The sequence below is a fragment of the Alligator mississippiensis genome, chromosome 13, assembly GCF_030867095.1.
Source record: "Alligator mississippiensis isolate rAllMis1 chromosome 13, rAllMis1, whole genome shotgun sequence".
Classification (NCBI taxonomy): Eukaryota; Metazoa; Chordata; order Crocodylia; family Alligatoridae; genus Alligator; species Alligator mississippiensis.
Genome location: NC_081836.1, coordinates 53,981,310 through 53,995,314, shown reverse-complemented (window position 1 = coordinate 53,995,314; position 14,005 = coordinate 53,981,310). Strand labels below are relative to the sequence as shown.

The 14,005-nt window shown below is 46.7% G+C and overlaps 1 protein-coding gene across 1 annotated transcript; it reads right to left on the bottom strand.

Annotated features, from left to right (window-relative positions):
* Positions 1-2,268: 2,268 nt before the first annotated feature.
* On the bottom strand, positions 2,269-12,233 carry TMEM11 (transmembrane protein 11). The gene is made up of 2 exons (XM_014604305.3): positions 12,125-12,233; positions 2,269-3,191 (listed from the first exon to the last, which is right to left on the bottom strand). The coding sequence occupies exons 1-2, from the start codon at positions 12,181-12,183 to the stop codon at positions 2,675-2,677; spliced, it is 576 nt and encodes a 191-aa protein (XP_014459791.1). The 5' UTR covers positions 12,184-12,233; the 3' UTR covers positions 2,269-2,674.
* Positions 12,234-14,005: the final 1,772 nt, after the last annotated feature.

Below are 14,005 nucleotides of genomic sequence, written 5' to 3'. Positions count from 1 at the left end.
TGATCTCTTTGCAGCAAGAGCTGCAAGACAGGCACTGCTGAAGAGTTTCTAGATGGGCACTGCATACAGAATCTCACTCCCACCAAGGCAGCAACGGGACTTCATCTTTGCTGCTCCTATCTGTTAGCTCCTGTCCGATGTACTTACGGTACATGTGCTCCCTTATTTATCCTGTTTTCTGGGACAGGCATGGAGGAGACCCACTACCTTTCCTCGGTATATTGTCCTCCAAAAGGTTTCCAGGCAGTGCAGCATGTTTCTACGTACCCTTTCGATGCCTGGGGCTGACGACAGCTGTCAGTTGCTGCAAAAATGGCATGCCTTCTCCCCATAGCAGGTAGGTCCAGCTGACTCTTCACCTTTCAGCCTGTAATAAGAAACCAAAGTGATCTTTGGCCCTTTTCTAGTCACCCAGCCTCAGCTGTTTCCCATGTACAGAGACAGCCTAGCAAGGTTCATGCCTGCATCGCACTGACCCCTGCTGGGCAAGGGGAGGAGTGACACTGACAGGTGCTGGGGAGAAGCGTTTCGGTGAAGCGTCATGCATAGCGTGCATCGGGGACGGGAACCAAGCAGGAATGCCTTCTCTGTTCAACACGGAGGAAGGACTTGAATGTTGGAGTTTGATATTCTAGCAGGATTCCACACCAGTGAAGTCCGATTTGCCAAAAGCTTCGTTCCAGATGGCTTAGACTTAGGCACAACTCAAGAAAGTGACAGTACAGTTTGACAAGGAAATATACCGTTTCTAGGCTGCTCACCAACAGATGAAAGCGTGTGCATCTTTCCTCCTCACCCCAAGCAGAAAGCACAGACAACTGCACTGCTGCTATAAATAGAACCGTTTCCACATTCAGTTATTTTTAACAGCGTAGGTGACTACATTAGCCATTGTAATAGTGAAGAGAAAAAAGGCAAGCGTTTCAGAAGGGCCATTACCTGCTACACAGCTGCTCTGCCTAGCCTCTCAAAAGAATCCTATCCTTGATGTCAAAAGAATTTCCTTGGAAGGCAAGGGGAATATAGGTACTTAGTTCAGCCCTGGCCCTGGAGCAGCACCACAGCCTGCTGTCCGTGCAGAGGGAGGACATGCTGCTCATCTGAAAGCTTTGTCTGTTATACCAGATGCCTAATAGCAACTGGACAGACAACCACAAAGTCTCCAACCTTAGCCAGATTACCCCTCTGCAGTTCTGAAGCATTAGGGAGCTCTACCGCCTGCTGTTTCGAACTGAAGAGATAAAGATAGAACTGAATATGGGTTTTGACCTTGCAAGACTCTTCTACGGTCAGTTCTGTAGCTGCAGAGGTCAGGTTGCAATGATCATTTAAGCAGGCAATAAATACACCTGTACATAGGCAGTTCATATGACAAGAACTTTGCTCTCCTTTTCAGAGGTTAGAGTGGAAATTGCCGAGCTGCCCTTCTCCAGCAGACCAGACCTACCCTCCATTTGGTAGAAGAGTCTGCTTTGCCCGATCTGCTATCATAACTGCTTTTCATTCTAATGGAACAGGACTTTGACAAGAACTCCGGATGGGATGCTGAGATTTCTAGATTAGGACACGACTAGTCAGACACCATTTAAAGACAGACAGCAAGGGACCTTCCTTTGTACTGATAGTAGCTACCTCCAGAAGTTGGTGTCATACAACCAAAACCAGTGGAAGCAAATGATCACGATATGGCCTGCTGGATGTCATGGACACTGGTTTGATATTATATACTGGTTGCACAAGCATGAACAGCGGTAATAAACCATAGCCATGGGTGAAGCAGTCAGATTCTGACCTCTGGACTACTCAACTACATTGGAGTAGACAGCTGGGGTACCATACATGGAGCTTCATGTCTCATACCGAATGGAAATGTGCCTGCATGCAACCCAATAGGAAGCATTTAACATCAGCAGGAAGTTGAGATGGTGCCACTGAGCACTGGAGCGAAGTGACCAGGCAGGCCAGCAGCTGTAGGGCAGTTTTCACCCACAGCGTCAGTGGGCAAATGATGCATATTGGAAACAAGCCACACATTTACTGTTGTCATCCTGTGCATCAACACGATCCATCAACCATCAAAGAGATACCATATTGCCTGCTAGCATCTAAATGTGTACATACAATATAAAAAAAACCAAACCAAACAATCCCCCCCCAAAAAACCATAAATTACTGTGGCTCCCACTGCAAAGGGGTTCAAGCTCCCTTTTCCCCTGAGGCAGCCTGTGTAAGAGGAGCCACTTGAATAGTAAAGAGAAAGCAAAAGCATTTGAAATTCTCATCTTTAATGGTCAATGATAACTTCTGGCTGGTTCTGTGTAGTACAATTAAACAATATACTTAAATGTTTCCAAAAAAAAAAAAAAAAAAAGAAAAAAAAACGAAAAAAAAAACCTCTCACACCCCCTTTTTATATAGCTTTCATTTGAAATTCCACTGCTGGATCAGACTCCCAGGGCCTAACATACAGCGCTCAAGTCACTGCAGATCCACATCTCAAGTGTAATGAAGAACTGAAAAACCTTGGTGCGCCAGTGATGTGTTATTTGAAAAATAACAGCTCTATTAAACCAACTGCTTCCCAGTCTTGACCACGTCTCAGAGGAAAAACAAAATGTTACTGTGGGAGTCTTAATACACTTGTCTTTGTGGGTTTCTCATTTCCCTATGGAAGTCATACAGCGTAGAGTTCATAGACCTTCTTTACACAGTACACCAGGGCAGCGAGCGCTATCGTGTTATGCAGTCTTTTTCTGTGCAGGTCGTCCTTCCTCACCAGCACCACAGGAGTGGAGGAGGTGAGTGTATGCAGGGGCAGGCGGGAGAGTTTATAGGCATCGTACTCCACTTGGTACTTGCAGCAGGGGTCAAACTGCCAGGAGATACCGTAAAGGGTGCAGCAGGCCATGCTCAGCACGCCGGCAGGCAGGGAGATGTAGTGGGAATAATCTCCTGAAAGTGCCAGAGGGGTGAAGAGACAGGCAGTGCCCGCGAGGACAGCCGTCTTATGCAGGCAGTTCCCCACAGTGATCCAGCGGGCGGTCTCGTCACCGATGCGAGTGGGCTCTATCACTATGTATTTGTACTGTGCTTCCAGGGCTTGCTCCAGCTCATACTCAAACTGGTCCTGAGCGTTCTCGCCGTTGTAGATTTCATGCACAATGTAACAGTCCGTGGAGGACAAGGTCACCCTGTTAACAGAAAACACAGAATTAAACTACAGCGTGCAGCGAGAGCCCTTCCTCTCCGTTCCCACACTTAACTAAAGAGTATGGGAGATTGATGGCTAAAGAAGGTTACCGCCTCAAGGTCACTTGGTCTCTGCTTTTCCTCCAGCCAGGAGGTACCTTTCTCCAGGTCAAGATCCACTGGAGAACAGCTGACTGCCCAGTGACAACACTGAAGACAGTGTTGGTTAGGAATAACTGCATTTTACAGCTACTTCCCTTGCAGAGGGGACTAAATACATTTCACAAAAGCAAGATCAATTCAATCTTCCCAAGACAGATTTGTTATGACTTCAGCCATCAGTGACATTAGAGATGGTTGCTGTAGAGACACTGTCACATGTAGAAGACAGTGTCAGGTGATTGGATGAGCCACAAAAATTTAAGGTTTTTTTATGGAAATATATTTACTGATAGGGTGTTTTCTCTTTTTCTTAATAAAAAACACAAGCTGTCTCATTGGTGAAGGAGCTGCCAGTTTTTGGGGGGAGACCTCTGTAAGGACTTGAGTTGCTCTCTGACCATATGGTCTCTGCACCAGTCAAAACACAATCCCATGATAAATATCATTTTCGACCCCAACCCTCATTCTTTTAACTCTAAAATTCACAGCTATGCAACCCAGACTGCAGCTTGCTGTAAGGCTCATCAGCTCTGACCCATAGGGATACGGGATGACACAAGCATGTACCTGCTCAGACAAGCAAGAGAGCAAGTATATCAATCAGAATGTGGTGCTGAATTTTTTAATATCTTTGTTACACGTCAGGACAAGGGAAGAAGCAGGATTTTTGAACTGCCCGTTTAAATGAACAACCTATTCCACCTTCGGGCAGTCTCCCTATTTCTGCCAGCAGAATGCACACGGATAGTTTAAGATAATCACGGTCTGTGAAGTGTCTTTCTGTAACCTGGATTAGTTTCCAGCCTCATCCCCACCCCAGCTTCTTATCTTGTGCCAAAGTCCGTTATCTTAGCATACCTGTGCTAAGGTAACAACTGCTCTCAGCCCTCAGTAAGAAGTAAAATGAAGAACAAAGCATATCCATATTCATTCATTTGTATTTAATTAAGAGAAACTAAAATTAATACTATGCTCTGTCAAAGCCAAAGCGCAATAAGTACATGGATCTCAAAGGCAAATTCCTTTAGCAGGAGAAGGAAGCAGTACACATCTTCAAGCTAACATCATCCCCAACTGCACTTGACATCGGTAAGGCAACAGCTCTCTGCAGCAGCGATTGAAACTAGCTCTTTTTGCTCCATTAGCACAAACATAGTTAGTTATCTGTATGTCCTGGAAATGGTACAGGAAGAGAAAAATACACGTTTGCAAGCTGTTGTGGTACTAGACACTACCCTTTATGTTTATTCATACGACAAAGAGTACTGTGCGGTGGCCACCTGTAATCAAGAATATTGTTAAATTATAGGCTGTTGCCAGAAGTAGCATGTTTATAGCTAATAGCAGCAACCCTATCAAACAGCAGGAACTACGGCTTATCAACTGCCTGGAAGGCAGAATAATGGGTTGTTTCTATAAAAGTCTGGTTGGTACTTACGTAAACCTACAAGGATAACTCCACTTACACGCCTGTTTCTTGGCTTCTCTGCCGGAAGCCCGCCTGCAGTCAGAACTGCCTAGGACAGGGACTGGTTTGCACCGAACTCTCAGCAATTGTTTTATTTGGTTATGGAAATAGAAAGGATTACTTTGAAGTGTGAGCCCTCCCTCCCCCTGCAAAAAGGATGGATTTTGGAAGGCATAAACCCCTTCAACACAGGAAGCAGTGCACATTCTTGGATGATAAGCATTTTTTGCTGGTATAGATACTTCATCTAGTAAGACAACACTACAGGATTTCCTTGCTTTCCATGGGTTGTGTGTGTGTGAATTCGCTCTTTTATGTGATGATTGGTTTTATACCAAAAATTTGTTATATGCAAGGTAAATTCACTCTTATGCGATCGGTGTGGTGAAGCCCGCAGTCAGCTGCTTTGTGCAGTGCATTGTGGGAGTGACACCATAGGTGGAGGAAGAAAAAAGTATTGGGGGGGTGGGAGGGGCTGAGGCAGGTGGTGGTGCCTGGGCCGGGCTGCAGCCCCAGCCCCTGCAGCATGGCTTGGTTCCATCAGCGTGGCGCCCCAGGAGCTGTGAGCCATGAAGCCACCTGGCAGCAGCACCCGCAGTTGCCACTCAGGGCATCTGGTGCCCATGTTTCTGGAGCTGCAGCTGTGCTCATGTGTACTGTCTACTGTTGGCAAGTACCAAAATGGTCTTGTAAAACTGGTAGAAATGGGTCTGGGGGTCAGTACAGTTGACGTCTTAGGAGATACCCTTATTTGTTGCATTGCAAAGTGTGAATTCAGAGTTATGTGCTATTTTCCAGGAATGCATGCACAGCATAAAGCGAGAGAAACCTTAAAACTTAATCTGAAAGCATGTGTCTGGTTTTACAAATCAACTGGAGTTTAAGCAGCAATGAGAATCAAGTAAGCATAATAATGCCAAGAAGTGAAGCTTAACCCAGCTCTATTACTCAAAACAATTCATGGCAACATAAAACTTTCATCATGTACAACAAAGCTAAGGCATTACCGAGAAGAGGTTTCCACTAATGGTTTCCTCCTTGAATCAGTACTGAAGTGTTATAGTGGAGCCAGAAGAATTTCGGTCCCATTTCAGGAAGCGTGCTTGAGACTTTGTAAGGCAAGCTTTCCAAAACAGCAAGTAATGTTACTGCAAACACTTAATTACTTCAATACCACTTCAAGGGGAAACTGTTGCTAAAAGCCATTTTCAGCAATAGTTAACTTTCCTAGAAGAATAAATAGAAAGCTCAGATTACAGTAAAAATGCCATGTCAAACAACTGAATTTACACAAAATGCTTGAAGTTAAGAGATAAATTCCACCCAGTTTTAAGCTTCATCTAATATTGTGTGTTCCCCAGTTTCAGTTTGGGTCCCTGACAGACTGCAGCGTAAGAACCCAGTGTCAGATTGGAGCACTTCTCCCAACTAAGAACAATATCCCGCAGCTTTACACAGTGTCTTTCCTTTTCCCGAATCTTTCATATCCTCGACAGCTCTCCGAATACTCCTTTCTGCTTCTCCTGTCACTTTACACATTGTCACAGACCCACGTCATGATCAACAACCAACCAGACAAGGAAATTCACACCAGAACAGAATAAAATCATTAACTGTTGTCTGGAGATACTACTGTTAGGAAATGCACTCTTTTCCAGCTCTCCCCTTTCTTCCAGCAGCTTTGCAAAGTTGTAAGTGCAAAATAGGGATACTTTAGAGCTTAAATAAGCTTGCTAAAATTTGTTCCATTGAAAGGTCACGATGAGTGAAACAGAACCAGGTCTTCTCCCCTAGCAAGCATGCTACTGCCACACCCAGCACAGCACCCACCAGCTCTACAGAAAGGCTCTTCCATACGTGCTGCAACCACCCAAGATGCACCCCCACCAAAAACCAAGGGGTGGGCAGGGGGAAATCTATAAGCCACTCAAAAAGTAGGAAAAGTGAGAGAACACTGAAGCGAGCAGAAAGTTGCATCTGGTCCAAAAGTAAGATAAGTATTCCATTAGTATTCAGGCATGTGGGCAGTTCAATTCAGTGGATGTCGTTTTCATACAAGAGCCTGGCTGCCGCAGGAAGAAATATGAAGGACTCTGTTCCTTTCTTGAGAGGCGATTTCACAATGACACACAAAAGGAGGAAAGTCTCAAGAGAGCACAGTGTTACTACATGGAAGACCAAACACAATTCTGTTTACAGGACATTGTAGAACTTGGCCTGTGGGACCAGGAAGGGGGCTCGTTGTCGGACCTCAAGTATACAAACGAACAAAACATTTTCTCTGAAACAGGGAACAACAGGGATTGCTTCATTTGAACAGAACAACTGCATGTGTTGTCAGGATGGATCTTCTGAAGAATGTCTTTTGGAGCTTTCCACCCACCACTGAAGGAAAAACAAAGAGCCACGGCTTAAGAGCCGTCAGCCCCGAGCTTGCATCAGCTGGGAAAATACCGATAACTCTATCTCCACTTTCCTTGAACATGTGGGAAGAAACTAGTGCCAGAAAAGACCCATTTCTCGACATCACAGAACATTGCCACACACCCACAGGATGGGTGTGCCAGTTACTGGGGACACGTTAACATCACTCAGTTTAACAAATTTCCCATCTTCCAAAAAAAATGGAAGGGCTTTGCCAAATGGAAACTGTATATCCCTTCTGTGGTAACTGTCTAGTTTATATCCTGAACACCGTTTGCATCTCAATACTTAATGCATCCTATTCCATGTGATATTTTTTATGCCTTGTTTCTGGCGCCTGCTTTTTATACCAGGAAAACAAGAAATATAGCAAGACTCTTTCAACGGATTAAAAAAGGAAGATGAAAGCCACTTAAATGCGACCGATAAGATCCATCTACTGGCCCAATCAGAAAACAAGTTTAGCTAGGCTCTTGCTAAGTTAACACAACACTCACCAACAAGAGGGGTAGGAATGCCCACATTAACAGTCAGGTAAGCGTCAAATTTAATTTGGAACCTGTTGCCATAGTAAAGCTACCATGGTAAGAACACTGCACCTGCTTATGCGCTAGAAACTTGGGACGTTTCCCAGTTACAATCCTCAAACTTGCCTCATCTCTCTCTCCCTCCTTCAAAACGCTTGATACCCTCCAGTTGCCAGGAAGTTAAGACCATCCTATGGAGTATGAACTTTACTTGGACATTCTTCAGCTAGGACAGGTGAAGTCACAAATCCTTCAAACAGGGAAGAGAAAGGATACCCAAGAAATCAGTTTACTTCCAGCAGCTTTGTGGGGAAAGAGGAGTTTAAGTTTTGTCAGATACTAATCAGCAGCTGGGAATTCAAGTGGAGCAAAAACAAGGTCTAGGACAATGATCTAGAAGAAATCTCAGCATCCTGCTCCAATCAACTGCTGGGAATAGAAGAGGATTAACTCTTAACAGTGAATTGAATCTGTAGCTAGCTCAGGGAGACCCTCTCCCAGTCATGTATGTATTTCTGGCCAGCAGCTGGTGTCTGGAAAACATCTCTAGTCCTGCTCAGAAATATTCCTGAACCATGCACTGTACCAACTGAATATACACAGGTCATGACTCCATTTGAACCAGTATAAAAGTTCCTGAACCCAACTTATAACCTGCAGGTCATTCTCTCTCTCTCAAAGGTCACAGGATCATTCTTGGACAGCAGAATACTTGTGGTTTTACTAGTCAAAGAAAGGCTTGTTTACTGATGGCACTCAGGACCAGATGGAAATACATGTCAGCTGCACATGAACTGAACCTGTTTGGAAGGTGCTTAGGAAAAAAAAAGACGACTAATGGCTTGTGACCTGTCAAAGTCGTGTCACATGCAATGTGCACAGAAATCTAGTACAGCCTGCAGAACTAAAGGCTGGTTTGTGATTAATTCCAATAGAGCTACATCACAAATGGCTGAGCAGACAGTGTCTGGGGTCCACAGAGTCCCAACTGAGCCTGAATAAGTTGTTACAGTCCAAACAGGCCAGACTCAAATGAATCAAAGCACTATATCTTCATTTTTACAGATCTCGTTTCAAATCCTGTTAATTTCAATATGAAAAACGAGCTGTGTTCTCACTTTTATTTCCAGGGGAAGCATTCTGTATCACAATACCATACAATTTAACAAGACTGTCCACTTTTATTCAGGAAAGGTCCAGGACTGCAATGACAGAGGTGCTATAAATAAGATCTGAGCAACTGTGACAAGTGTTCCCCATAGCACCTACCCACTTTTTGCCATTTGTTACCCATTACTGTCAGTTTGCAGTGTAAAGAGTCTATTTTTTCAGAAGGTTGCAAACAAAATCAGCACATTCAAAAAAAGAAGAAAAAGAAAAGAATCCAGAGCACAGGGACAAATGAGACTTCCATTCAAGAGGTGTGCTAAAAATTCAGCAAAGGTTAGAACTAAACAAGAAGTTGTTCAGAAACTGACTGGCTCTGAAAGGAGCTCTGTTTGGCCCTGAGGACAGGGTGCAAATGTTAAGAAAAATAAGGATGAGTGACTCAGAGATACAACAGTACAAGCCCACACAGAAAAACAGCACACCACCACTAAGGCGGCCACTGAACAAGAGGCATCAATTTGAATTTAACAAAAAATTAACTAGACAAACAGAAACAGGTCAATCACTGCTCTAAGCAAATGGACTGCCGGAAATCCGAGCAGTACATGTAGTGAAATGAGAGACTTTTAAGACTGCTCAGAGGCCAATAAACATAGTTGGGGTGACATTAAAGCTGCCTTACTGCACTGCTCTTTCCGTGGTGGTCAAGTTTGTTAGAACATTTCCCCAGGGAACAAGTGCCAGTCTGTTGTGCTCTGGCGGTCATCGTGTAGATTTTAGACAAGAACTCCAAGTACAATTCAATGTCTGTTCTCTAAAAGAAGTTTGATCTACAGATTAATGATTCCTTTTGGATAGTCTCAATTAAGAGTCTATCTTATCTGGAATGAAAGAGGAAAGAAATATTTAGTAAGATCACTTTGGTTTGGGTTTGGTTTATCTTCGTTATTTTGCTATGAAAGCGGGCCAGATTTGACAACCAAGATATTTTTAGACTAGCATCTTTCCATTTTACTCACAGTGCAGACGAGGAGGGATGTTTCTGACCAACACAGACCTTCCACGCATCAATCGTGTCATTGATGAAGGGACGTGGTCTCCATAATACAGCTCCTGGCCATTTTGTTAGGTTGGACCAATTTCATAACTTCAGACAATAGGTTATTCATGAGCTGCTTCCTTGGCTCTACCTCTCAACACAGACGCCTTTTAGACAAGCTGGCCGACAGTTATAAAAATACCTTAAACCAGTGTGCTCAGTCAGAAAGAATGTGTCTTTGGACAAGAAGCATGTCAAGCAGTGCAAGAAAACTGTATTTCCTACCTATAAATGCGTGTGTCACTATTTGACGGCAGCTAATTAATCAGCCTTGCCCTAGACACAAATTAAGCTAGACAAGTTAGAGGTTAAACTTTGGAGGAAACACTGGCCAAGAGAGACAGAGTCTGGCGGCACCTACCTCTGACACTGGAAATGGGAGGATTGAGATTTATGCTGAAAGCAAGTGATCTTACCATGCAAGATCGCTTAAAAAGAGTGCTGTCCAACACTTAATAAAACAGCTATTTTTGTCCGGTTTGTGTGGGAGAGTTTATAGCACTGGTCAGAGAAGTATAACTAGCCAGAGACCTGCTATTGCCTTGCCATGCCTCTTATATGTCTGCTTAGACCGCACACGCTCGCTTGTCAAGATCGGGAAGCAACATTTAAGCCTCTGAAGAGATCACAGAGATATGTAATTTATTGCTCTGCACAAAACACACTGATCATCTGATGACAGGCACTTTTCTAAGTACAAAGTACCTTTATTTACAACCTGTATCTGTTGTGTGATCTGCAGAGAGATCACAGATTAATTTGTACTGCAATTTTTTTTTGGTTTAAAAAAAAAAAAAAAAGTAATTTTTCACCGTGCTACAATAGCTTTTTTTAATACTGAATTCACCAAGAATGAGTTTCATCCTCATGACTTTTGTGGGGGAACCACAGTAGCTAAGAGCGGACATTTCACACCACTTGCCCAGCACGGGTACACAACCACCGTTGCTAACCCATGATAAGAGCAGGCATGTTCACAGCCCCGCCATTGCACTTCACAGCATTTTTTCTTGTTTGTAAGCATTACGCTGTGGTGCTAATTCCTTTTGATCCCCCAATTCATTCGCTTGGGCTCCCTCGAGCAGATGCAACATTCCTCTGACTCAAACGCCGACGGGAATGTTAAAGGGCGGCTGTTTTCTCCACTCACACCATAAAAACAGGTATTACACGTCCTAAGACCGGTGCCATCTTTCCCCCTCAAGAAAAGGAAAGCACCGGCCGCAAAATAATAAAGACAAGGGACGGCAGAGTCTGTAAAACGGCAACAGAACAAAGGGCAATTTTTGCTCCTCCATAAAAACACAGCTGCTTTCAAGGGCTGGTGGTTACACCAGCGAGCACAGGCGTGGGCTGAACAGGGGAGACCCAGGAGAAGAGAGTTAGCCACAAAGTTGTAAGAAAGTAAATGGTGCGTACAGATTTTAAGGCAGCTCAACAAGCTCTCTCGCTCTCTCTGGTCTTCCCCTCAGCCCCTCAGGGGTCGACTTCCCTGCCTTTAAAGTCAGGATCCCAAAACTTCTACAGCTACTCCGCACGTAGTCCCATCACGTCCTAGCTCTTCTCCATCCTGACAGAGGCAAAAAGAGAGCCGGCGATCAACACGTCTTTGAAAGGGCTTTTTTTTTTTTTGGCCGGCGCAGAAAAGTATGGAGTCAGCGGTATTGTGGCTGCCGCCAGCCCCCCCCCAATCCCAAATGCAGGGCACGATACGGCGCTGTCCGTCCGTCCGCCCACCCAAAAGAGGTCACTGGAAAGGACTTCTGCTGCCTTCCCAGCCTTTACAGACAGACCCGGGGAGTGTCCCGGCCCCGGGCATTTGGGGGCCTCTGATAACGTGCAGGTTTGCACTGACCTTCCCCGCCATCCCCTCTTTCTCTCCCCGCTCCCAGTCCCCTCGACCGCCACCCCCAGGCCCGGCTGCGAGGCCCGCTGGGCCCCGGGGCAGCTTCCCACGGCTGCAGCCCCCCGCGCAGCTCGCTCCTCAGGCGGGCAGGGCTGCACCCCGGCCTACCCCACCCCCCGCCCCACGCGCGGCGGAGGAGGAGGGGGCTCCGCTCAGTCCCCCAGCGCGGTCCCGGGCCCACGCCCCGCCGCAGGGCCCCGGCCCAGGGCAGCCCGCGACCCCGACCCGCCGGGACCCACCTCTCCCAGCCGCTGCTCGTGCTGCTGGGGCCCGCGCGCCTCCTTCCCCACGCCGCCATCTTGGAGACACTGGGCTCGCAAATGTCTCCGCCGAGGGGGGCCGGGCCCGCGCCGGGGGCTGCTGGGAAGCGTAGTCCCGCCGGCCGCGCCGCCAACACCCCGGCGCCCCGCGCGGACTGCGAGTCCCACAAGGCTGTGCGCGCGGCCCGAGCCCGCCGCGCGAGGCCTCACGGGAGATGGAGTCCGCCGGGCGCTGGGGCAGCGCCTCCCCCTCTGCAGGGGGAGGGGGGCGGGAGCGGCGACGGACTACGGCTCCCGTGAGGCCCCGCGGCAGGTTTAAAAAAAAAAAAAAAAAAAAAAGAGGAGGCCCCGCGCTTGAGTGCCTCAGCCCCCGTCGGCTCTCTCCGCGGGCTGAGGGGAGAGGGGGCTGGGGTGGGGGGGAGGTATGGCCTTAGGGAGGAGCCGCCTCCCATCCCCGCCCCCAAACAAAATGGCGGCCGGGGCTGCAGCTTGACACCGTGGGGGGATGAACCAAAGGCGGAAAGGGTGGGGGGGGGGTAGTACCGTCGGTCTTCCCCTCAGCCCGGGTTGACAAAGAAAGGCCAACCCCCCTCTTAAGCAATGGGCCAGGCCGTGCCTTGCTATTGGCTGCCCGCCAGGGCGAGGGTAGGCAGTGAATGGGTCGGGTGCGGCGTGGCGCGAAGTAGGGGTGAAGTTGTTCGCTGGTGGAAGTCCTTGTCGCCGGATGTTGTCGTCACCGCGCTCTGGCGGGAGTTAAGCACGTGTATAGGGCAGGTTCATCCCAACTTTTAGCCCGGGTCATCCCTAAAATTAGGATAGCTGCTCACTGGGACTGCTCTGTACCCTGACCCCCTTCCTCCCTAAAGCATCCACTGTGCACACTCAATAGGAGACTGGGCCCTAATGGTGTGATCCCCCACCCGGTTCTTAGGTTGATATCCTATATGACCATTGCACACTTGGCTTAAGTCATGGTATAAATTATTTTCCTGGACGTTTTTAGTTATTCTTTTCTGCCTGTTTTTGATCACACAAAGTATCAAGCTGATGGTGCTGGGGTCTAAATTGCATGTGAACTAGATATTCTCCCCATGTCTTGCCATTGCTATAGATCATAGTTTCTCAACCTGTGGCATGCGTACATGGATAGCCCAATACTCTTTCTCTCTTGCCCTCTTTTCCTTTCTCTCTTGCCCCTTCCTCCTCTCAAAACTATGGCAAAAAAATCAGCGCTTTAAATTCCCCAGTAATAATGTGGTGGGCCGCGCTTTGCACACCACTGGCTTCAGCCCTCCTAGCTTTGGCCAACATCACCTCTAGCCCAGGTACATACTTGAGTCGTGCACCCTTGGTGTAAAATGAGGCAACCCTACCCTCGCCAGATCAGACATCTGTCATATCACGGGCTTATATACACAGCCGTTCTTCCAACATATAGCACACATTAGTCTGTAAATATAAAATCCCCTGGAAAATTGAGTGTTGGGGTACTTACTAACATTTTCAGAAGTTAGGGGGTACTTGCTACTTAAAAGGTTGAGAAACACTGCAATAGATCCTCTGCGCTGACGGAGGACGCTGGCCTGGCACAGCATTTGCATCTCTACTTTATCAGTTCAAAGTGCTTTTCATACTTACATTGTATTTATGCGCCAGCTTAAAGATCAAACTGCCCGCCGCCTGGGATGCAGCTTTCCGGGGGGGGGGAAACACCACGTAACAGTGTAAGCAGAGTGCTATGTAAAGAGTAGGCAATCAGGACTCGTAGTAGAGATGGTATCTTTTATTAGACCAACAAGATTTTTGCAAAAAAAAATCTTTAACTGCAAGCTTTCAGGTACAAACAAACACCCTTCATCA

Coding starts and splice junctions, on each gene's coding strand:
- TMEM11 (XM_014604305.3), bottom strand. CDS start 12,183: ATGGCGGCGTGGGGAAGGAGGCGCGCGGGCCCCAGCAGCACGAGCAGC. Junction 3,192..12,124: donor ACGAGCAGCGGCTGGGAGAG/GTGGGTCCCGGC, acceptor TTCTGTTAACAG/GGTGACCTTGTCCTCCACGG.